The sequence below is a fragment of the Helianthus annuus genome, chromosome 1 (assembly GCF_002127325.2).
Source record: "Helianthus annuus cultivar XRQ/B chromosome 1, HanXRQr2.0-SUNRISE, whole genome shotgun sequence".
Taxonomy (NCBI): domain Eukaryota; kingdom Viridiplantae; phylum Streptophyta; class Magnoliopsida; order Asterales; family Asteraceae; genus Helianthus; species Helianthus annuus.
Window position 1 is genome coordinate 72,133,594 of NC_035433.2, and position 23,795 is coordinate 72,157,388.

The 23,795-nt window shown below is 35.4% G+C and overlaps 3 protein-coding genes across 3 annotated transcripts; 2 read left to right on the forward strand and 1 right to left on the reverse strand.

Moving 5' to 3' along the window:
* Positions 1-3,010: 3,010 nt before the first annotated feature.
* On the reverse strand, positions 3,011-5,225 carry LOC110936951 (serine/threonine-protein kinase STY13). Its single transcript, XM_022179359.2, has 6 exons — positions 4,926-5,225; positions 4,703-4,818; positions 3,948-4,144; positions 3,681-3,855; positions 3,469-3,597; positions 3,011-3,344 (listed from the first exon to the last, which is right to left on the reverse strand). The coding sequence occupies exons 1-6, from the start codon at positions 5,176-5,178 to the stop codon at positions 3,135-3,137; spliced, it is 1,080 nt and encodes a 359-aa protein (XP_022035051.1). The 5' UTR covers positions 5,179-5,225; the 3' UTR covers positions 3,011-3,134.
* Positions 5,226-9,831: 4,606 nt separating this feature from the next.
* On the forward strand, positions 9,832-13,398 carry LOC110868614 (protein DAMAGED DNA-BINDING 2). The gene is made up of 11 exons (XM_022117823.2): positions 9,832-10,201; positions 10,310-10,400; positions 10,493-10,620; positions 10,745-10,867; positions 10,974-11,062; positions 11,142-11,262; positions 11,824-11,915; positions 11,991-12,120; positions 12,203-12,451; positions 12,523-12,719; positions 12,885-13,398. The coding sequence occupies exons 1-11, from the start codon at positions 9,977-9,979 to the stop codon at positions 13,117-13,119; spliced, it is 1,680 nt and encodes a 559-aa protein (XP_021973515.1). The 5' UTR covers positions 9,832-9,976; the 3' UTR covers positions 13,120-13,398.
* A 2,008-nt stretch (positions 13,399-15,406) lies between these two features.
* LOC110868620 lies at positions 15,407-22,880 on the forward strand. Its single transcript, XM_022117831.2, has 7 exons — positions 15,407-15,907; positions 16,403-16,472; positions 20,494-20,549; positions 20,646-20,721; positions 20,815-20,851; positions 21,443-21,557; positions 22,475-22,880. The coding sequence occupies exons 1-7, from the start codon at positions 15,618-15,620 to the stop codon at positions 22,695-22,697; spliced, it is 867 nt and encodes a 288-aa protein (XP_021973523.1). The 5' UTR covers positions 15,407-15,617; the 3' UTR covers positions 22,698-22,880.
* Positions 22,881-23,795: the final 915 nt, after the last annotated feature.

A 23,795-nucleotide genomic window follows, 5' to 3' on the forward strand; every position in this document is an offset into this window, starting at 1 on the left:
AATTATGCTTCCGCTGTTTACTTAAACTTTGACTCGAACTTAAATTTTTGAAACTTTAAACTATTATGGTTGCTAACTATTTTGGTAAGTGAACATTTTTTTACTATTAAAGCAACGCTCAGTATAATTGGGGGCTGGATCCTGGTCAGTCACGACTCTCAAGCGGATGATACTCCGTAGGTGGAATTTGTGGGTGTGACAGAGTGCAACTAGCATCAACAATTCCAACCCATATCTACTTCAACCCTGATATAGAGGCTGCCACAACTATTAGAAACAGGTTTTATAACTTCTATTACCGCAATGAAAATACTGTAGACATATTTTGTCGTGTAACCAAAAAAATAAAATCTTATCCAGGTTCAAGGAACTACCACCCCTCACACTCTAAGCAGGGGAAGGTCAGACATCACAATTGGAACTCATGTCAACAGACGAAAGAAACAAGAAAACCATTACCGAGCTACTGCAACAAAACAATGTACAAAATCAGGCAATATTCCAATCCCACTATGAAACTAAAGAGCTTATCAATTACAATTCGTTTTCATATAATTGTTTTCAAATAGGGCAAAACGTTCACCTGTGAGGCATCAATTGTATCGTTTATAAAGGGTAAGCCTTGGTACTACACAACATGCACAGAATGCCGAAGGAAAATGTACAAAACCAATGAAGGCTGGTCATGCGGATCACATGAAAATCTGCCATAACCTAGGTTTATGTATGTAATTAGCATCTAAAACATTTCGCCAAAAAACAACAAAATAATACCATAAATTATGCAGGTACTGTGCATCAACAACAATTTCCGATCACACAGACTCAACAACAGCAACACTTTTTGACGAAGCACTGACAAGCATTATAGGACAACCATGCAGAGACATCGTCATACAAGAAGGTTACACAGATCGCTACCAAGTACCAAAGCCCCTGTTAGAGGCCGCAGGCAGACTCATTTCCATGCAGGTACGGTACATCAAGTCCCCAATACCGGGCTCAAGCATTCTAGCAGTTAACAGGGCATCCATTACACAACCACTGGTAGACACACATGGTACCCCACCATCACCAACACAGACAACACCTATTGGGCAAAAGGAGCAACGACCGAATCAATCAACAACCTCCACAACTAAACGACAACTATCCTTCACAGAACCAGGTCTATTCCTAACTACATATACTACAACAGTACTACAACATTAATATCTACCTATGAAACTTTACTCGCAGGTCCCGATATCAGCGACACCAAAAGAATCCGCTACCCAGATGCTTAGGAACAAGAAAAAACATCAAGACTAGAAAGAAGGCACCTCTTTTTGCAACTAACTATTTTGTATACATCATTTTGCAACTAACTAGATGCTCAAGGGTAAGAAGAAAAAGTCAGCTCTCCGAAAAAAGCATCTCTTTAGATATTTTGTATAATTTTGTAACTAACTATTACCTTCAAAGGAACTATAAAACCAAAGCCAAAGCGTATGCTATACGCTGCATTGTGTAAATGGTTTCATTTTGTAAATGGCTTCTATTGGCAATCTAAAAGTTTAGACCTCTGTCTTACGTTGGTGTTCACTATGTTTCGCCGCAACGCGCGACTTCAGCATATCTAGTCTTTATTAAAGGGTTCTACTTTGTTTTATTATTATTTTTTTCAATTCTATGTGATCAAAAAATTATTTAAGTGACCATTTGAGGCATTGCAATAGTAAAGCAAATGATTTGTTTTGAGTTAAATGCTTGGTTGGTCCCTGTGGTTTGCAAAAAATGTAGACTTGGTTCTAGTGGTTTACTAATTACACGCGTGGTCCCAAAATTTGTAAAAAAATGAACTCGGTTGGTCCCCAGCACTAACATTTGTTAAGTTTTCCAGTTAAGTCCATGTTAAATGACCAAAATACCCTTGCTTATTAACAAAACCCACCAAAGTCTTCACAGGTCTCTCTCTCTTCTCAAACAAGAAGTACAACCACCTCTGCATCATCTTGGCATTGATAAAGAGTCACTCAAATCTCCCACACATTGTCCAATCATCATAAACCTGCCAGTAATGTGATGCACATTTGATTGTTTGCACTCACTTGTTGATGAAAGTGTGCCAAAATCGTGTTCCAAGTTGTAACAGAGAATCTGGAAGTTGCCCTTGCTCGTTGACATGCACCCAACTTGTAGCTAAAACGATGTCCTCTTCCCCAGTCCATTGATGCGCCATTTGAATTTTGAGAGGGTTGATTGATTTTATAGTATAAAAAGTGAGAGAATTTGTGGTATTAAATGTTAAAAAGAAAATATGGGTTACACGGAGGAGATTTTTAGAAAAAAAAAACAAAACTTTTTTTTTAAGTTTGAACATTGTAAAACGGTCAAATATTGAATGCACACCAAATTCAGTCGTTGGCGCTCGTTATCTTCGCCCTGAATCCATCCATGCCCCTTGGCGCCTATAACGATGTAGGGGCACTATAGAGCTTATGTGGATAGGGCCACACCACACAACCTTAGTAGATAATTATAAATAGTTTCAAAGTATGCCTGTTTGTTGATTGCATTAGATTATAAGGGCATCTCATAGTAAAAAACAGCTCTGAAGGTGTTAAGACGACAATTAAACTATAAACCAGAATTTCATTTAATCATCAATACATAGTTTATAACAGTCAACATCCCTACCTTCTGCATATGTGGTTACATATAGTTAACTACTTGATTCGTATAGGGGTAAAACATTACAAGTCTTAAACTGATTTGTTAGGAAGGGGTACGATAAGTAAAAAGGGAAACTAATTTTATAGGAAGGGGTAAAAAGGGTACGTTTAAGTCACCCCTATTTGAAATATATGTGAAAGTTAGATTTATTCAATTAAGATGCATGGATAAATATATGAACAAAGTTAAGAACACGCTAACGATGAGTTCATGATTGTCTCACAGAAAATAAACAGTCAAATGAGTTGATGAAGCACAGCCAACCCGACGAAAAAAAGCAGACGGGCGGCCAAACCAGCAACAAAGAAGCTGATTTCATTTAATCAGCAAAACATAAAAATGTATAGTTTACAACGGTAACATCCCTATGTATGATCTGTGTTCACATGAAATTGACTCTACTTGCATCTTCATCTATCCTATCTTGCATGGCTTAAGAATCCGAAGCAACCGAAAACATTGTTTTGATCCTTTGATAATGCTTGCCACCCTTCGGTTTTCATGATTTCCTCCAATTCAATAACGACCTCCTTCATCTCCGGTCTTCTTCTAGAGTCCGTGTCCCAACAACTTTGCATTAACCGAGCTAGTGATCTTGGACAATTCACAGGTATGCTCGGTCGCATTTCCTGAATTACAATAACAACAACAGTCTCTTTTAATCTCAACTTCTATACAAGAAAAAAATAGTACCATGATTTTATATGTAGATGTGTATATATTATATAAACATTAGCATATATGTATGCATACCTTGTATATTTCTACTGGGATGTTGTCTAAGTCATATGTGTATGCCATTTCACAACAATATATCTCCCACAAGCATATCCCAAAGCTATAAACATCACATTTAAATCCGTATGGTTTTTTGCTTAAAACCTAAAAAAACCCACCACAATTTGTTAGGACTAAAAAAAAGTAAACATCTGAGTACAAATGTTAAAGTTATAGAAAAAACATACCTCAGGAGCCATATAACCTCGAGTCCCGACTTCACCACTCGTAAATAACTCGAAAGGATCAAAAATTGCCTCTCCGAAATCAGCAAGTTTCAGCTTCTTATTTTGACTGTCAATAAGTATGTTCTCTGGCTTCACATCAAGATGAATTATCTTCTTGGAATGAAGATAACTCAACCTAACATTAAATAAAATTAAGTGATTAATGAGTGCTTGAATTTTGAAAATTTAAGTTAAAATTAAGAAGTAAGATGTTGATTGATTACATACCCTTTTGCAATATCAAGGGCAAATTGACAAACAACTTTTATAGGTAGCTTCTTATCACGGTTTTTACACAAGTATGATCTCAACGATCCTCCAGTTACATATTCGGAGACAATACAAAGGTCACTTTCAGTTTTTGATATCTTGTTCTTGTTCTTAGGGCCCGAATTTGTCTTCATAGACATAGTTGCTCCGATCATCTACAAAATATATACACGAGAGTATTAGATGGTAATAAATCATACCTAGCTTTAGTTGTATACATGCATGTTTGTATGTAAGGGTGTTTAGTCCGGCTTAAAACTATGAAACTGTCTAAACTGGTCATCAGTTTGGTTTCGTGGTCAGTCTTTTTCTAATCTTTTGGTCAGTCAATTTTAAAAATCTCAAACCGGAACGAATAGTTTGGTTTACGGGTTCTATCCGGAGTCGGCTGTGTAAAGCTGTGTCGGTCCGTATGATTAGAATACATATTGTTTTAGCTATGTTACATAATATATAATTAGTTATTTATCATTTAAGCTTTGTGTTTTTTGCATACATTGAAAACCGTGAAACCAAACCGAAGTCAAACCGTTAGTAACAGTTTGGTTTCGGTTTAAAATGATTAAAAAAAACTGTTACAAACGGTTTGGCTCAAGGTTTTGCTTGAAAATCGTTAAAACGGACCGTGAACACCCTTATTTGTATGTATCTCAATGTATGTTTTGTTATACTTTAATTTGTACATACTATAAAACTCTAGATCAAATATATACCTTAGTGACATTAGGGTGGTCAAGCTTTTGCCATAAACTAGCTTCTTCCCTGAAATCATTCTTCATGCACTCCTTTAAAGTTGTTGTAACACCCTTTCCAAAATCAAGAACTTTCACTAGAACAACAAAAAAAAAAAAAAACACGTTCAAAACCTTAAAGAAACACGCCACAAAGCACCCTTAAACTCGACAAGAAGATAACAAACCAAAGAGTTTGTTTTACCTGCGACCGTATGGCCATGATATGAGCCCTTGTAAACCACGCCATAAGATCCACGACCGATAACTTTGCCGAGAACAAGCTTAAGAGGATCGATAGTTTCCTGCCATTGTTGTTGTTGCTTTTGTTGAGTGATCATAAGATCATTGGATTGCACTTGATTGAATTGATTCCGGCAACTGTTGAATGAACCGAGAAACAGGTTGTGAGTGATTTGAAGGTTCATCACGTCGATTACTTTCTGGGGTTCCTCCATGATCGTTTACGATGGTTTGAAACAGTTTGTTTAATCTAATCAAGAAGTGATTTGATGGTTTAGTTAATAACCTAAATATATTGACCATGCATTATGCATATCTATTTATCGCAACTGTAGCCGACATTTAATATTATTTTCTGTTGAATTTATTCGAAGTAGTGATTATGAGGGTAAAAGAGTCTTTAAAAAGTATTTCTGTTGAATTTATTCGAAGTAGTGATAATAATTGTTTAGTATTTATCGAAGTGGGTCAGCATAATTATAGGATTACGGTTAGGTTAAATTTACATACTATAAAATAAAAAATAAACTAGTTTAACTCAACGCTATATGTTTCACAATTTAAGTTCACATTTGATTTTTTACTAGCTGTTTTTATATTTTACAATTTAATCTTATAAGTTTTTTTTTTTCAATTTTGGTCCACGTTATTGTTCATTTTTCGCAAATTATTCATTTTCTAATTTCGTTCTAAATTTTGCGAGTTAATACGTACAACGTACGTGTGTGGTTCAATGTTTTTACGTCTATATTTTCCCTTCGTCGACTTAGATATTCTTTTCTATGTTTTACGTTCCGCCATTCCTATCTATTTTTTTTTCGCAAAACCATGCCACAACTTCAGTGTTTGTGATCGTTCACTGTGTTGTGACATTTGTGCTATTTGGAAGGGTTTACGCCCTCACCGCAACCTGATGAGGGGGCTAATACTCGTTATAGTTTATTTAGGATTGGTTTGTTTGGGTCGCTAAATGTTATTTGTGTTATAGGATCGTACATTCAATAAAACTATGAGTATTGCGTTCGTATTTTTCAATCTTTAGAGTCCGTGTTATGGGGTCGTACATTCAATAAAACTGTAAGTATTGCGTTCGTATTTTTTAATCTTTAGAGTCCGATAAACTTTATTTTCAACCTATTTTCTTTTATCGAGACATGTAGTCCAATCAAAACTTAAGTTTTATAAATCTAGTCCGAGTAAAGGGTAACATTATAAATAAAACATTACACACTCCATATGTTTTAATCAACCATGGATAACATAAAACAAAATTAAAATTTTCTTAATGTTTTCTATAACTAGTAACTTTCACTACTTACAAAAACACATAAATATAATTTTGTGGGCTAAGAAGAAAAATAGGTTCCTATCTTTCAAATATATGATTATATTACATAAGGAATCCGCTTCTAATAATGAAATCAAGTTCTGAATTGTTAAATATAATTCAGTTAATTTCATAAAATAGTGTTTTAGTAATTTTACCATAATAGAAATCTGTTTGGTTTGTTCATACTAACAGGGTTCCATGTTATCATTCGAAAAATTTAAGAATTAGAACCTGATTTTAGCCACCAACGTAGTTCCATCTGTCAAGCCAAAAAGATAGGTGTGCCAACAATAAGAGTACGAATATTAGTTGCTTATTAATAACCGAATCATCTCTATAATCCTTCTAAGGCTATTTAGGCAAAACCTATTTTATAATGGATCTTTCCCCAATACATATATAGTTGTTTTATGTTTATATATATGTTTTGTGTTGTTATATATATTTATATGTATGTATATGGGTTGATTCCTGTATAAAGCCTTTTATTTGTAAACATGGTAGGAAGCTATGAGGATGCGGCACATGTACATATGTGATTTTTATTAGGAGAGATATTGTATCCGTTTATACGTTCAGGTTTCTGGCACAAACATCTACATAGTATAAAAATAAGATAAACTTAATGTGTGATGTGAAATCAAACCCATTTCAGACCTAGTCACGCGCCTGCGGCGTGTACGTTCGTTACACACATATCTGCATCACGTAAAATGTGTTAACCACACTATGTAAATGAGTTAGCCGTATCCTTTGTTGTATAGTGCATTAACCTTTTAAAAAATTGTCTGTTTCTTAGAAGTATAAACCATGCTCGAAGATAATAGTATTTTTTTTATCTTACGGTATAATTCATAAAAATTATTTGCTTTGAATAGTATGTGTGAACCAAGAGTGTTATGTGATGGGGGCAAAGCTAAATCGGGTAGAGATAGGAATACTTAATTGTTAGTTATTACAACATTTATATAGTTAGATGATGGTTCTCTTCTTCTCAGACATGTCTTCCTTTCTTCATTTTAAGGCTATCAGGTATGAGGATGGTGGTTTGGGTCATGGATTGCCACATAGGACCCTGGAACTACTGCTACACCGCCTCCTGTGTATACCATGGTGGTTTGCATGATCCTCTTTTAATTAATTAGAGGATTTTAATTAGTGAGGAGGATAGTGGAAATGATGGTCCACACCATATAGGGTGGTAGATAAGGATGAGGTGACATGACGCTGACGTAAAGGATGATAATAGTCATTTGCATGATTGCGACATTACTACACCACATAGCCTAAATGTCCAATGCTGATAATAAAAGACCTTAATTCCATAGCGTCTTTTTTTAACCCTTCTTCAGTTATTTGCCATTTTTCCATTTAGTTAATACAATATATTGGTGGAGTCAGTCAGACTTGGAAAGAATATAAAGAAGTTGGATTAGAATCCAACAAAATGAAAAACATAGGCTGCTTTTGTTTTATGGATCTGATTATTTAAGGCTCAAGTCTCGTTGCTTCGGGCCCAACAAAACAATCAAGGGCTTATCTTCATATAGTTCTTCCTAGTGGTGCACAAATCGGGTTTTTTTAAAAACCGGGTTTCGGGTAGGATCGGGTTTTAAAAAATCGGGTTTTTTTTAAAACCGGGTCGGGTCCGGGTCCGGGTTTTCTACCAAAAATGTATACCCTATATACCCGGGTTCGGGTAGGGTTCGGGTCGGGTTTTATAAAACCCGGGTATTATAATACCCTATTTCCGGGTTCGGGTCCGGTTCGGGTATTCATCGGGTAGGGTTCGGGTATGCATCGGGTTGGGAAAAAACCCGCACCGGGTATTAAAAAACCCGCACCGGGTATTAAAAAACCCGCATCGGGTTGGAAAAAAACCGCATCGGGTAGTGCGGTTGTGGCTGGAGAAGGCTAGACGAGTGATGCAGGTGGCTGGAGAAGGCTAGACGAGTGATGCAGGTGGCTCAAGCAATTGCATGTTGAGCCGAAAAAAAATCAAATGAGAACAACCAGGACCAGCCATGCATTGTCACGAGATTTAGTGGGGTTTTGGTTTAGTTCTTTTGGGCTTTGAAAAGAAATATGTGGATTACATAATTTTGTTTATCATAAGAACTAGAAACCTAATACTTAAACAAGATTCATTACATCAAAGTGGATACATAATTTTGTAAAATAATAAGAACTAGAAGTCTTAACGCATACATAATTAAACAAGATTACATCAAAATCGGGTTTTTTTAAACCGGGTTTCGGGTATAAACCGGTTCCGGGTTCGGGTTCGGGTATTTATAAAACCGGGTTTCGGGTATAAACCGGGTATAAAAAACCGGTTCCGGGTTCGGGTTTTAGATCAAATATGCATACCCGGTCCCTACCCTACGGGTAGGGTCGGGTTCGGGTATAAAAAACCCGGGTTTTATAATACCCGGTTCCGGGTTTTTTTTACGGGTCCGGATCCGGGTTCGGGTTTTTTGTGCACCACTAGTTCTTCCTTGACTGCATTTTCAGCTTTTAAACAAGCATTTATATGTCACTGAAAATAAAAGTTTGTGACTTTGTGTTATACTTACTTTGTAATGTAATGCCGGTTTAAATATATACATATGGCTACTCTGATGGATCAAAGTGGAGATGCTAATAGCCCTAAATAATGTAAATAACAATAGTTATTATGACAAAGGACATATAAAAGACATAAAATTAGTAAACGTAGTGTGTGGGGGACTGCGGATTTATTTTCTGGTGAGGATGGAGGTTCAGACTTTTAAAATGAACGATCGAGATTTTTCACTTGAAACGTATAATGTAATGTCATTTTACAATTTTTCTACCATTAGAGCTGTTCATCATCTCCTCGACTCTCCATCTTCTACTTTATAATAAAACTTTAGAGTTAAATGTCGGTCCCTGTGGTTTGCAAAAATTGCACAATTGGTCATAAGACTTTAATTAATTGCACGCATGATCCCAGTGGTTACACTTTTTAAACTCGGTTGATCCTGACCACTAACCATTGTTAAGTATCTTAGCTAAAACACCCTACATACATGTCACGTGAGGGTATTCTATTCATTCAATACAAATTAATTAAATAAGGGGTGGAGTGGGGTGGGTATTTATTCAATTAATTTTGTTTTGAAATGATTAGAATACCCTCACGTGGCATGCACGTGATGTGTTTTAACTGATATATTTAATAGGAGTTAGTGGTAAGGACCAAACGAGTTTAAAAAGTGCAACCACTGAGATCACAAATGTAATTATTGAAGTCTTTGAACCAAGTGTGCAATTTTTACAAACAACATAGATCAACCAAACATTTAACTCAAAACATTATATCAAAATTCTTTACTCCACAAATTTTGGCCCAACTTTGTTTATCCCATTGGACCCTTTTTAGGCCCACAATCATTTACAAAAGGCAGCAGGAAAACAAAACATACGCAGGATAACAGACCACGTCGTCTCCCGCCAGTTTCCATCCCGTAAAATGTCTATAATGCCCCTTCATCTTCTGACACCCAACCATCTCACACAGGGACACTTTTGTAATTCACCTCCCATAGTCGGCTCACTTACCCTCTGCTTCAATATCTTCTGCATCCTGCAACACACACACACACACACACAAAACGATATACGTATAAACCGTGTATCTATATTTCCGATTTCCGAAAATGTCGACTCGAGCAAGACGATCGTCGTTCCCGAAGGTAGTTATTGAGCGAGACACCGACACTGATGAAAGTTCAGACGAAGAAGAAGAGGTGGAAAACGACGTCGTTGAGTCTGACGATGAGGAAGAAGAAGTAGAAATTGAGGATCAAAAAGTTGAAGACGACGTCGTTGAGGATAAGAAAGGGAAAACGCCTATTACTATTAGTCTTAAAAAAGTCTGCAAAGTAAGAACCCTAGATATATTTTAATTGATATTAATTTAGGGTTTTTGTGTTATGTTTTTAGGGTTATTTTGTGGTTTATTTATGTAATGATTGGTTTTTACTTTTTAGGTTTGTAAGAGAACTGGTCATCAAGCTGGTTTTCAAGGAGCTACGTATATAGATTGCCCTATGAAGCCATGTTTCCTCTGCAAATTGCCCGGTAAAATTTGGTTTTTTAAATTGTTTTTTATCAGTTAATTGTTTATAAGTCTTAACTATATTGAAATTTAATCCGAAAATTAAATGGTGAAGGTCACACAACGGTTAATTGTCCGCACCGGGTGGCTATGGAGTTTGGGGTTATTCCAGCGTCTCGTAAACGTACTCATAACTCGTTGGATTATGTATTTGAACGACAACTTCGCCGTGGAGTTCCTTCTGTAAGTTACGGGTCACTTCGTTTTATAATCTTATCTTTTTGTTCAATATAAGAAAAGCTTGTAATTCGTTATGTTCATGTGTTTTTCGTTGTGTGTTTAATGTATGCTAAATGGCGAACGATAGATAAAACCTGCATTTGTGATCCCGGATGAAGTGAATTGTGCGGTGATTAGATACCATAGCAGACGAGTTACATGCTTGGAGTTCCATCCGACTAATAATAACGTTCTGTTATCAGGCGATAAGGTTAGCTAGCAGTCTAGCATATTATATTATATAGTTCTTATTAGGCGAAGTTAGTTATAACTTTTTTTTATTTGATTTTTATTTCTAAGTTTTGTTTTTATTATAGAAAGGACAACTGGGAGTTTGGGATTTCGGTAAGGTGTATGAAAAAACTGTATACGGGAACATACATACCTGCCTGCTTAACAACATGAAGTAAGTTGTTCCGTACGACATGTATCTGTGAATAACAACGCATCTCTGCTCAAATAAAACTTTATATATTAACTCGCAGGTTCGGTCCAGCAAATGATGGAACAGTTTATACCGTATCATCAGATGGAACCGTTAATTGCACAGATTTGGAAACTGGTTTATCAACTTCATTGATGGATCTCAATCCAAATGGATGGCAGGTACTGCCTTTGTTTTTTTTTACCTTTTCGGTGTGAATTTTCATTCATAAGTTTTCGAGTAAAATGCCATTTTCGTCCCTGAGGTTTGGCCAGTTTTGCAACTTTCGTCTAAAGGTTTGTTTTTTTCGCATCTGGATCCAAAAGGTTTGAAATATTGCCATTTTCATCCGGCTCGTTAACTCCATCCAATTTTCTACGTGAAGTCAGGGGTGTTTCCATCTTTTTTTGTTAACTTAAAGGGCAATTCGGTCTTTTTCACTTTATGTATAAGCATTTAGCATAATGTACAAGTATTCAAAAGACCGGTTTGCCCTTTAAGTTAACAAAAAAGACGAAAATACCCTGACTCAACGGAGAAAATTGGATGGAGTTAACGAGTTGGATGAAAATGGGAAGATTTCAAACCTTTTGGATCCAGATGCGAAAAAAACAAACCTTTAGACGAAAGTCGCAAAACTGGCCAAACCTCAGAGACGAAAATGGCATTTTACGTTTTCATTTTAAGTAGGGCACTTGATATTTAAAAGGCTGCTTAACAAAGATATTTGATGGTGTACACAGGGTCGTAACAGTTGGAGAATGCTGTACGGTATGGAGTTCAATGCAGAGAAAGGTCTTGTGCTTGTTGCAGATAGTTTTGGATACTTACACATGTATGTAGCCTCACTCTTTAATCAAATTAAAGTGAATGCGTAAAATAACGTTTAATCACTTAATTTCACCTATAGGGTGGATGCACGAGCCAATTCCAAGACTGGAGATTCGGTTTTAATTCATAAGAAAGGAACAAAAGTTGTTGGATTGCACTGCAATCCTCTTCAGCCGGATCTTCTCTTAAGTTGCGGAAATGATCACTTTGTAAATATTTATATCTCATTTGACTTCGTTTTTTTTTTTAATTTTTGTTATTCATTATGTAATAAATGATTATGAATCTTAGGCCCGTATGTGGGATATTCGTCACTTAGAAGCTGAATCCTGTCTTCACGCGCTTCCGCACAAACGGGTTGTTAACTCGGCTTATTTTTCTCCTTCAAGTGGAAGTAAAATAGTGACTACATCTATTGATAACCGTATCCGTGTGTGGGATTCTATTTTCGGTAACTTGGATACCCCAAGCCGAGAAATTGTGCACAGTCATGATTTTAACAGGCATTTAACTCCGTTTCGGGCTGAGTGGGACCCAAAGGTAATGTTTCGTTTTCTATTTCTTTAAACCTCAACCCGTTTCGGCTTTCACTGAAGATGATTGTTTTGCAGGATCCATCAGAGTCCCTTGTGGTTATTGGTCGTTATATAAGCGAAAACTATAATGGAGCTGCTTTGCATCCCATTGATTTTATTGACATCAGCACGGGGCAACTTGTTGCTGAGGTCATGGACCCGAACATAACCACAATAAGTCCCGTGAACAAGTTGCATCCGCGTGATGATGTTTTAGCAACTGGTAGTTCAAGGTTTGACTTTGATTTTTCTTAAGCATCGTTCTTCTAGTTTCTCATTATATTTTGAGCCTTCGTATAATCATTACAGGGGTGTTTGGATTTACATTGGTTATCTGATTTTAAATAATCATAATCAGATAAATAATAATTATAATTAAATCGGTTGACCTTTTTTAGGTCGCTATTTATTTGGAGGCCAAAGGAAAAGTCTGAAGTGGTGCAAGAAAAAGACAAAAGTAAAATCATGGTTTGCAATAGGAAAAACACCAAGAAGTTTGGAAATGAAAGTGACAATGACGACGATGATGATTCTGGCGATGATTTTTCGAGTAAAAAAGGTAAAGATTTGAAGAAGAAAAAAGCAAATATAGTGATAACTACAAGTAAAAGCAGCAAGAAGAAAAAACCTTAAAAGCTAGTCTGGGGTGGGCTAATAGTCTAATACTAGTGTTGTGTCTTGTTTTTTTGTGGGGGGCTGCATTTGTGTTACATTCTATGGCCTTGTAGATGATGCTCATAAACTGTAAGAAAAGGGGAGGGGTAGTAGTGTCCTACGGTCTACTGTATTTTTGTGTTATGGTCTTACAGCAGGCTGCAGGCTCTCCCGCTTCTAACCATCGTTTTAAAAATATAAATATACTCGTTCTAACGAGATTTTTGAGCTGAAATTATCTGCTTACCTTTTATAAAACATGTAACATTGGTTTCTCCTTGGCCACGAGTGCTAGTAGATTGAAATTTCGTGGAGAAGAATTTTTGCTTCATTCTACATTGATTTTTTGTTGGTTCATGTTTGTCTACCGAGATATATAGATTTCTCGGTAATCGTGTACAAGAGTTCTACCTTTTGACATGTAGATGCATAAAATACTAGTTTTTGACATGTTAAGCACTTCTGGCACAAACCTTACTTGATCGTTGAAACATTTGGCACGTCACATTCTCCAACCACAAAATCACCCATGCCGTCATGCAGCACTGCTCTGCACCTCAACCTGGCTTTACAGTGGTTAAAGAGACGCCCTATGAACACTCGATCCCAGTGTGCAATGACCATTTTCCCTTGGATCGCTCATTGCTCTTCTTTTCATCCAACCACGATCCTTCGCATGGGTTGGTCTATTGCCTTTTATGGAGATGGTTTAAACCCTCTAGAAATCCTTAAATGGAGCGCATGACTTCCCGCGCAATCATGTCACCCCACATAACAAGCTCTAGATAATGATCTTGCCTATTATCTTGACCCACAAACACATGTTTCCTTAATAGATGTGCTCCCCATACCACTATTTAAGAACTTTCGGAATGGCAAATTTATCATGTTAAATTGCAAGAAAAGCCGACCCCGCTATGATACCACTTGTTTCATACTCGTCTTACGATCACCGTGCAGTGGCCTTGAATCCAACGATTTCGTCTCGTGTATGATCGAGGTTCTTCTAATTCATCCTATCTTGGACCATGAGAATAAATGCAAACACTTGCAACATACATTTTTTAATAACTAAGGCACTACAAACAAAATCGACCAGAAACTCACGCATTTTACCAAATCTCGAGTTCACCTTATCCTTGTTCCATCACATCAGGTAAAGTCTTTTATTAAGAAAGAAGTCAAAAGGTAATAAAATAAGGAGTTGATACTTCAGCTATCCTGAAATAGTTTTTAAAAAAAGTAAAATTTTTAAATATATAACCAATTTGTCGAAAGATAATGTAACTAAAAATTATATTAGTTCTATACTGATTTAATTCTTTTAGTAATACAACATAAATTAGTGTTTGAATGTTTGAAAATTGAATGTAATCACCTTTGTTAAAGAGAAATATCATTTCAGACTAGCAAGGTGTAAGAAAAGCTTGCAACCGAGATTAAATCTCAAACTCACACCATACATGTCATTCTAAGCTATGCATTTTAGGGGCTTTTTGTTCACCTCTTAACGAGCCTCTTAATGGTTCATACCTTTTACTTGTTCAGCACTTAATGGTTTAGATTGTTTGTTTCACGAGCAGATGTCTGAATGGTTAAAATTTATACAAAGTCTGAATGGTTAAGACCTCTAATATGAATTGGTCAGACATTTGCCTCTGAAAGGTTAAGCATTATACCGGCTCTTAATGGTTCAGACCTCTTACTGGTTTAACACTTAATGGTTCAGAGCTATTACTAGTTCAGCACTTAACCATTTAGATGTTGCCAAACAGCCCCTTAGCCTTACGCTTAAGCCATAAAAACCTATTATATTTAGTGTCATCCACCATCTCCGCCCAAGAATTTTCTTTTTCGTTAAACAACTTGTCATTTCTAGCTATTCTTTATAACAACAAAACTTCAATTTAAATATAGAAACCGGGCCAATAAAAAGTTGTAACACCAAACAAACATAATGATTCTGTTAAGAGGCTACCTCGAATCGGTCAGATGCAGGGTGTGTTGGTTCACTTGCAAGACACCTCTTAATATTTCATGGAGTCTCTTAGTGGGTATGTTTAGAAACATGTTGATCGATTCTGATGTTATTTCTTATCAATCAGACCTCTCTTAGTGGTTCAATACAGCTTTGACTGACCGAAATATAGGGAAGAGCTTGATATTGGTACCGAAATTCGTCAAATATAGGTACCAGTACCAACAACAACGTTCGGTACGGTACGATATGGCACCTGTATTTGTGTGTAAATTTAGGCAAAATACAAACACCAAAACAACCAAATCCAAATGCTCATCCCTCCAGAGAGAAATATGCCTATTCCCTTTTTCTTTTTCCTGGATTTCTATCTTTCTCCCGATCTTTAGACCTATAAAGACCTGAATCGAGCCAACTAAACCCTCATTTACCTTTCACTCTGGACCTGAATTGCGAAACACCCACACACAACAGAAACCCAAATCTCAACTGATCAATTATGGCAACAGATATAGTGGTGGAGGAATTCAACAAGACAAAGAAAGATTGGGACGAAGCCTATCTTCAAACCCTAGCCCACATTCAAGCCATTCAACAATATGGCAAATCAAGATCCAACGCCGGCAACAAAGAATCGCTGCCCAGATTGAACGGTCTTGCTCAAGACGGACTCGCTATGTTGTCTGCCGCACAATTCAATCTTGATCTTCTTGTCCCACAACTTCCCACCGATGATCATATTCAAAATGCCCAATTAACCCTTCAATCTTGGAACAAACAGATTCAAAGGTCATTATTACTTATTAGGTTTTTACTCTCATGGGTGTAATACAAGTTGTTATCTTGGTTACTGTTATCTGTATCAGTGATTTTTTTTTTTTTTTTTTTTTGTAGAATTTGGTTACTGTTCTTGTGGTGGATTCAAGGTTTTTGATTGTTGGAATATTTAGAAATGCATTGAAGTTTTATTATTAAAGATTGATGAAATTAACAGTTTTTTTTTTTTATACAAATTATCAGCTTTTTTACTCTGATGGGTGAAATTCAAGTTATTACTCTTGGTTACCATTATCTTTTTGGATGATTTTATTATTATTATTATTATTATTTATTTGTTTTTTGTTTGTATTTAAATGATTTGTATAGTAGGTTGTAAGAAGTTGGATTGTTCTTGAGGTGGAGTCAAGGTTTTTTATCTGTTGAGATTTTTATAAATGAATTGAAATATTACTATAGAGATTGATGAAATGATGAATATTATTTTCATTTTGCCTTGGCTTTTAGTTTGCGGTCAAGTCTGAGAAATGCTAATCTGCAAGCAAAGGCTAACATGAGGAAAGCTGCCCAAGAAGAGGTACTAAACTTGATTTAATTATTATTTCTTGCTATTATCTCGCTTTATTAAGGTGTTTAACATAAAAAACTAGAATTTAGAGGTGGCTGTTTTGACTTTTGAGTTTTGACCCATTTACCTAGGATCGATTTGGATGTGCTTTATCTCCAACAATGTTAAAGGGGTAGGCTATAAAAGATTTAGCTAAAACAAAAACGGGCCGAAAGTGGTTCGAAATGTATTCAAACGCATAAAATCTTCTGAATTGCTTTGTTAAAAGAAGGTTGGAATGTTTGATTATTTTAGTTTTTGTAATCAACGAGTTAAACCTCATCCTGCGCGTTGCGGCGATTATGAAAGTCACAGGTTTTAAAATTCATAGGTTTAGTGAATTAGATTTTGCAAAAAAGCTAAGGTAAAATAGGGTTTAAAGTTTTATATGTTTTTGCGTAACAAACAATTTAACAACCGAAGAATATTGTTATTCTCCTTAAGATTTTTTATTCGAAGATCATTTTCTTGATGAAAGATATTGTTCTTGATTCATTGAAGCTGCATATACAATAAAAAGTTTGTGATTAGTGAACGATATACGCATGTATGTATTATGTATCTACTCAAATTCTTTCTTTTTAACCGAGAATCTAAAGTCTTCTTTAGTGATGTTTATATATGCTTATACCGGTTTATGCTTAGAGTTCCTTGATCACTCCATTGTTATAACTATATTCATAGTTGTCAATAGCGATCGCTATAGCGCGCTATGTAGCGTATAGGTATAGTGTCGCTATTAGGGTTGAAGCGATGGATAGCGACACCTTATTTTTAATTTTTTTTTTTTTAAATATAAATAGCAGTTAAATATAGCTATAAAATAGCTGGATTTTAGGTTTTTGTTAAATATACGTGTAAAGTAGCACTTATACCAGGGTATTTTTATATAATATACATATACAAATTTTTAAAATTTTCTTCTAGTGTATCGCTATTTATCGCTATTCGCTATGTAGCATATAGGTACCTTATCGCTACTTGTCGCTATTCGCCATTAACAACTTTGATAACACACATCCAAACACCCCATAAATGTGGCTTAAATATAAGTGCAATAGGCTTTGACTTTCTATTAGGCGGTGCAATAGACCGAACCACGTAAAATTTGGTGTTCTCTATTTTTCTGTTGGTTGTGCATCGTGTTTGTGTTTGTGTGTGACTGTATTTCAGTGGAAACATCAAAGATCCGCAACAGACAGCACCCCGATGCTGCTGTGTTTTGTTTCATCCGTGATACCCAATCCTAGCACCTATGCAGTTAATGTGGTAAAATATCGGATATCGGTAAAGGACCGATATTTGAAATATAGGTTATCTCGGTGAGATATCGCTGGGATATCGGTAATTTTAATATAATGCAGAATTTATATATATAGCAATTTAACACCAATAATTCAGTGATATATCAGTGATCTATCGGTTATACCGGTGATATATCGGTTATATCGGTCAAATATCGGTGATATATCGGTTATATCGATCAAATATCGGTGATATATCGGTTATATTGGTCAAATATCGGTCAATATCGCCGATAATATTTTGACCGATATTTGACACCGATATTTTACTAAGGGACCGATATATCACCGATTTATAGATTGCGCTTCTGTGCATTTGAGCTCCGATTTATCTTTTTTTTGTTCTAATAATAGCTAGGTAGTTGGTTGGACTAATGCATGACATGCTAGAACCTTTGTTGTTTTTAGTATATTTGTGGAGGGACGGATGAAGTCAAACCTTTTCTCTAACCCGGAAGATATTTACCGATGAATATGAGTAAAAGTATGTGGGAATGTACTAGGTATATGTTTGTCTGTTTATAAAAAGGTGGTTAATTTTAATAAGATAGTTTGTATTTTATAAACTACCACTATTTAGTATATGAAAATTGGGAACTTAGTTTCTTAGTACTCTATTCTGGACCCAGCTTTGGATGTGGATACTTGGCTACCATAGTTGTCAATAGCGAGCGTAGCGATCGCTATAGCGTGCTACGTTGCGTATAGGTCTAGGCTCGCTATTAGGGTTGTAGCGATAGATAGCGATAATAGCGATTTTTTTTGTTTTTTTTTAATATAAATAGAAATTAAATATAGCTATAAAATAGCTGGATTTTAGCTTTTTGTTAAGTATACATGTAAAATAGCATATATATACCAGGGTTTTTGATATAATATACATATGAATTTAAAAAAAAAATTCTAGTGTATCGCTATTTATAAAATAGTCGCCCGCTATTTATCGCTATTCGCTATGTAGCATATAAGTACCTTATCGCTATTTGTCGCTATTCGCCATTAACAACTATCATCATCATCATCATACTCGGTAAATTCCACCAGTAGCAAAGCTAAGGTAGGGTCTGAGGAGGGTAAGATGTAGACAGCCTTACCTCTATCCCGTAGGAATAGAGAGGCTGCTTCTAGTGAGACCCCGGCTTGATAGTAGTTTTGCTTCTAGGAGGGTAAGGCACATAACACTCAGCAATTGAGACAACTGCTGATTAGTGCATGTACCCCCTTGTCTTTCGGGTATCAGCGCCACCACATGATGCATGGTTAACCATCCCCCTCTTTTAACGTTATTTTCACGAAATTAGTAAAATAACGTTAAAATTAGTGCACTTTCACTCCCCCCCCCCCCCCCCGAGTGTCATTAACAACTATGTATATCAAAAATGAATTCTTAATAACTCTAGTTCATTCATTAAATGATTCTGGCAGAGCATTTTTATTCACTTTCAAGTTTAAAATGTCAACAGAAATTGCAATTTGAATTTTTTTCATCAAAAGTTTTCCACTCTTGCCTGTTTGCTAACCCTAAAGTCTTCCACTCTTGCCAACCCTAATGACCATAGTTTAAAAAACTCGTAGGTATAATTATAAACCGAGATGCAAAATGTACAATATCAATGTATGGTGATATAAATGGTAAATATACATATCTTATAATATTGAATGGCTATAAAATCAAACGATTATAACAAATTAATCAAGAAATATCGAACATGATCCATTAACCTAGTAATATATTTTATATCAAATGCATTAAATCAAACAGTTTACATTCATCAACCATGAACTTGTTGAAACTTATAAACTAAATGCTTACCAAGGTCGATTGAGGGATGGAACTTTCTGCAATGGGGGCCCATTTATTCAAAGATTCATCCGCTTGATCTCAGTTTTCTCCTTTGTCGCCCATGCCGATTTTTAACGATTCAAAATTTCGTTGTCGTCGATTCCAACTTTGAAGAAAAGTCGCTGTTTTCAAATTTTATCTTGAACCTTCGATGTTAGCAATTTATAACAGAAACTTTTTTGAGGGCAGCGATTGAAATTTTTTATTGCTAATATGCAGAGAGTACCAATTAAATTTATTGCGATTTGCATATGGCAATTTTTAGAGGTCAATTTGATGGATATTCGCAGAGATCAATTGAAGGCGATTCGCCAAGAATAAATAATAGAAAACAAAACAGATTAAATGAACAGAATTATCACCATTAATGACGATCGTTGGTTGTTTTTTATTCACCAAGGGAGATTGAAAGAATTTCGCGGTTGGTATAATAGAACGATGGGAACGGTTCGTAATGTAAAACTTATTATTATAGAATGTTTAGTTTGATGTGGCATGTATGAATTTAGATCCCAAGCGGTGTGTCTGAAAGAACGTAACGTATAGTGGTGAAACGGCAACTCAGGTTGCATTTTGTATGCATATATAATATAATTTTAACAGATTAGATGTTTACAAAACTTATTTTGGTAAAAGTTGAGGTTTGACTCGGCTTGACAGTTGACCCGTACTAAACTTTACCCATTTTGACCCGTTACCTAACATGCCCAGCCTGTAATTTCACTACAGAAAACGACAGTTGTGTCATTCTTTTGATAACCATTGCGGAGAATCAAATGTGTACTGTACGTATTTATTTCATTACGGGACATGATAATTGATAAAAGTTTTTATTTTTATCAAGAGGGAGCTTCTCTTGGGAGGTGGCGAAGAGTCCACAGCCAGAAGGCGCAATCTACAGTATGTATTTTTTAAATTTTTTTTATCATTAATCATGACGAGATATATATTAACTGCTACTTAACATATGCTAAAAATAGTGTAACTTATCATCAGGACAAAAGCTGGAATGACATCAGCAGCCGAGAGCATTACAGAGAGTCTTCGTCGCACGAGGCAATTGATGGTTCAGGTCGTTAATCATAAACATTTATTTTCTGTGTAACTTATGATTATTTACAAACAAATTTTAAAAAAAATATATATATAAAATGGATGTTTACAGGAGGTTGAACGGAGTGGAAGCACACTCATGGCTTTTGGTTAGTCTTATCTTCATATTTTATTTTAGAGTTAATTGCCCGGATGGTCCCTGTGGTTTCACGTTTAGTCCCCACCTTTTGAAAATAGCAGGTATGCTCCCTGTGGTTTGTCATTTTGTTACTCGGATAGTCCCCTGACATTTACTCAGGGGACTATCCGAGTAACAAAATGACAAACCATAGGGAGCTATTTCCAAACTAACTGACATCTAGTCAGGGGACTATCCGAGTAACAAAATAACAAATCATAGGGAGCATACCTGCTATTTTCAAAAGGTGGGGACTAAACGTGAAACCACAGGGACCATCCGGGCAATTAACTCTTTATTTTATTTTATTTTATTTTATTTTATTTTAGTGTGGTGGTTATAATGAAGACGTTGATATGATTTTTGTGTTTGGATGTGCGTTTTGAAATAATTAAAAGCAGAAACTGTTTATCCTAACATTTAAAACGATTATTTCTGCTTCAAGTCATAATAATCAGTTCCAAAACGTGAATCCAAACACCTCCTATATGGCCTATCTTGACATTAATTATAATATTAACAATGTTCATAGTATCTGATAAAAAATGTGTGTTTATTGCAGAGGAATCAACTGGGGTGTTAAAGAAAGCAGAAAGCGAATACAAGGGTCATGTTTCATTACTGACGCGAACCCGTAACTTGCTTTCAACAATGAAACGCCAAGATGTTCTTGACAGGTTAGACAGTTCATTAATTTACTGTACAAGTGGCAATTTATGTTTATTTTTTGTATTTATTTTGGGTATTTTGGGGGTGGGGAACGGTAGGCCTGTAAATGATATGAACCGAACGAACACGAACATATAATCAAACACATCTTTTTGTTCATGTTCGTTTATTGAGAAAATAGGCATGTTCGTGTTCGTTTATGTTCGTTAGTTTACAACATAAACAAACAAACATAATTTAACAAACAATAAACAACACAATTGAACAAACACAAATGAACATAATTAATTAAACATAAAGTAATTTTTTTTTATATAAATTAGTGATTTTATTATGATTAATTCCATTGGAAAACCCATTTTTATTACTAGAAAGCCAGTTAATAATTATTTATATTTATATAAGTAGTTGAAAGTTCCTTTTATGTTTAATATTTATATGAATATAACTATTAATGTATTTAAACCGAAACAAACATAAACAAATGTAAATAAACGAACATAAATGAATGAACAAATCGTGTGTTCATGTTCGTTCGTTTCTTATATAAATGAACTTCCCGCCGAACAAGTTCATGAACGTTCGGTTCATTTACAGGCCTTGTATAAACCGGAACGGGTCAAAATGGGTCAAGATCATAACAAGTACTTTTTTCTAGTATGGTTTGGGGTCATGTTGACTCAAGGTTAAGTGTTGTCCAAATTTAGAACTTTTAAATAAAAAGAAAATGTAACAAAACAATATAAGATGTTGTATGCAAAAAAGTTACTGACTTTTAACCCGTTACATGTTTTTGCTGATTCTTGATTTTACTCATTTGACACGTGATAGATATAACATGACCGGAGTTTACTCCATAAATAAACGTGTCAAAATTGTGGCATTCCTGTCTTGTGGTTTTTATCGTTGACGTTTATGTGGACAGGATTATACTTACCGTGGGATTCCTGTTGTTCTCGTTAGCTGTTCTTTATGTTGTTTCAAAGAGAATAGGAATACTCAAGTTGCAGAGGAAGGTTGTTGGTGCGATTAAAGCTGGTATGGCTGGAGATGCTATAAACAACGTTGTTCAGGTCAATGAACCTGTTGTTGTTCCAAATGTTGACTTTGACTTAAACTTAGAACAACCAATGCATGATGAACTGTGAATGTTTCAATCATATATGCACATGAAAACACAAGTTTAGCATGTATATTTTTGTGTAAACAATAGACTGCTTTTGCCTTTAATTCGGTAGTGTTTAAAATATTCAATCTGTTTAATCATTTGTGCTTGTATCTGACAGTTTGTTTAAGATATTATTTAGATTTGACTTTTAAGGTCAAACACAGATGACAGTAGTTAGTAGTTTTGACTTTCAGGGGTCAACTATATCTAAAGTTTGATATTGATGATTCTTGAATATATCTAAACTTCAAAAATGATAGTTTCTGACCTGTCTAAACTTGGATCATAAGAAAAGAGGCACAGTTTGACTTATTGGGTCAACGTAGTAAATCTTGATTACAAGAACTCTGTGGCTTTCAGCAGCATATCGAAAGCACATTTAAGATGGAATATCGATGGTGGTGTGCGAATACACGTTTCTTCCATGGGATTACAAATGGCAATAAAAAGAGGAACAGGTTAAATGGGCTTCGCATTAACAATGTTTGGGAATCCGATCCGGCCTTGATCAAGGATGAAGTTTGCAGTCATTTCTCCATAGAATATTCTGAGCCTATTAAGGATCAGCCTAAGTTGATTAATTTGAACATCATGCAGCTTTCGGTTCAAGAGGCTATTTTGCTAGAATCTCCCTTTAGTCACTGAAATTAAAAAAAAAAAAAAAAAAAAAAAAAAAAAAAAAAAAACGGCATACGGACATGTTGGGGATCAAAATCACCATGACTGGTGAAGATACCAAAATCACCTTGCATTGGTGATGGTCTTAACCCTTAACTTAAACGGGCCAACCCATTAATTATACTGATCATGTTCGGTTAATCATTCTATTAATCGGGTTGTGATTGGGTTGACCAATTTAATAAACAAGTTATATTACCCGACCCAAATCCTGATTGTTCTCTTGTCGGGATTTATGCCGTTATAGGAATTTTCGCCGTAAATAAATTCTTGTCTTGTGGTTTTTGTTGTTGCTCCAAATGTTGACTTTGACTTAAAACTTAGAACAACCAATGCATGATGAATGGTTCAATCAAACATGCACATGAAAGGATAATTTTATCATGGATATTTTTGTGTA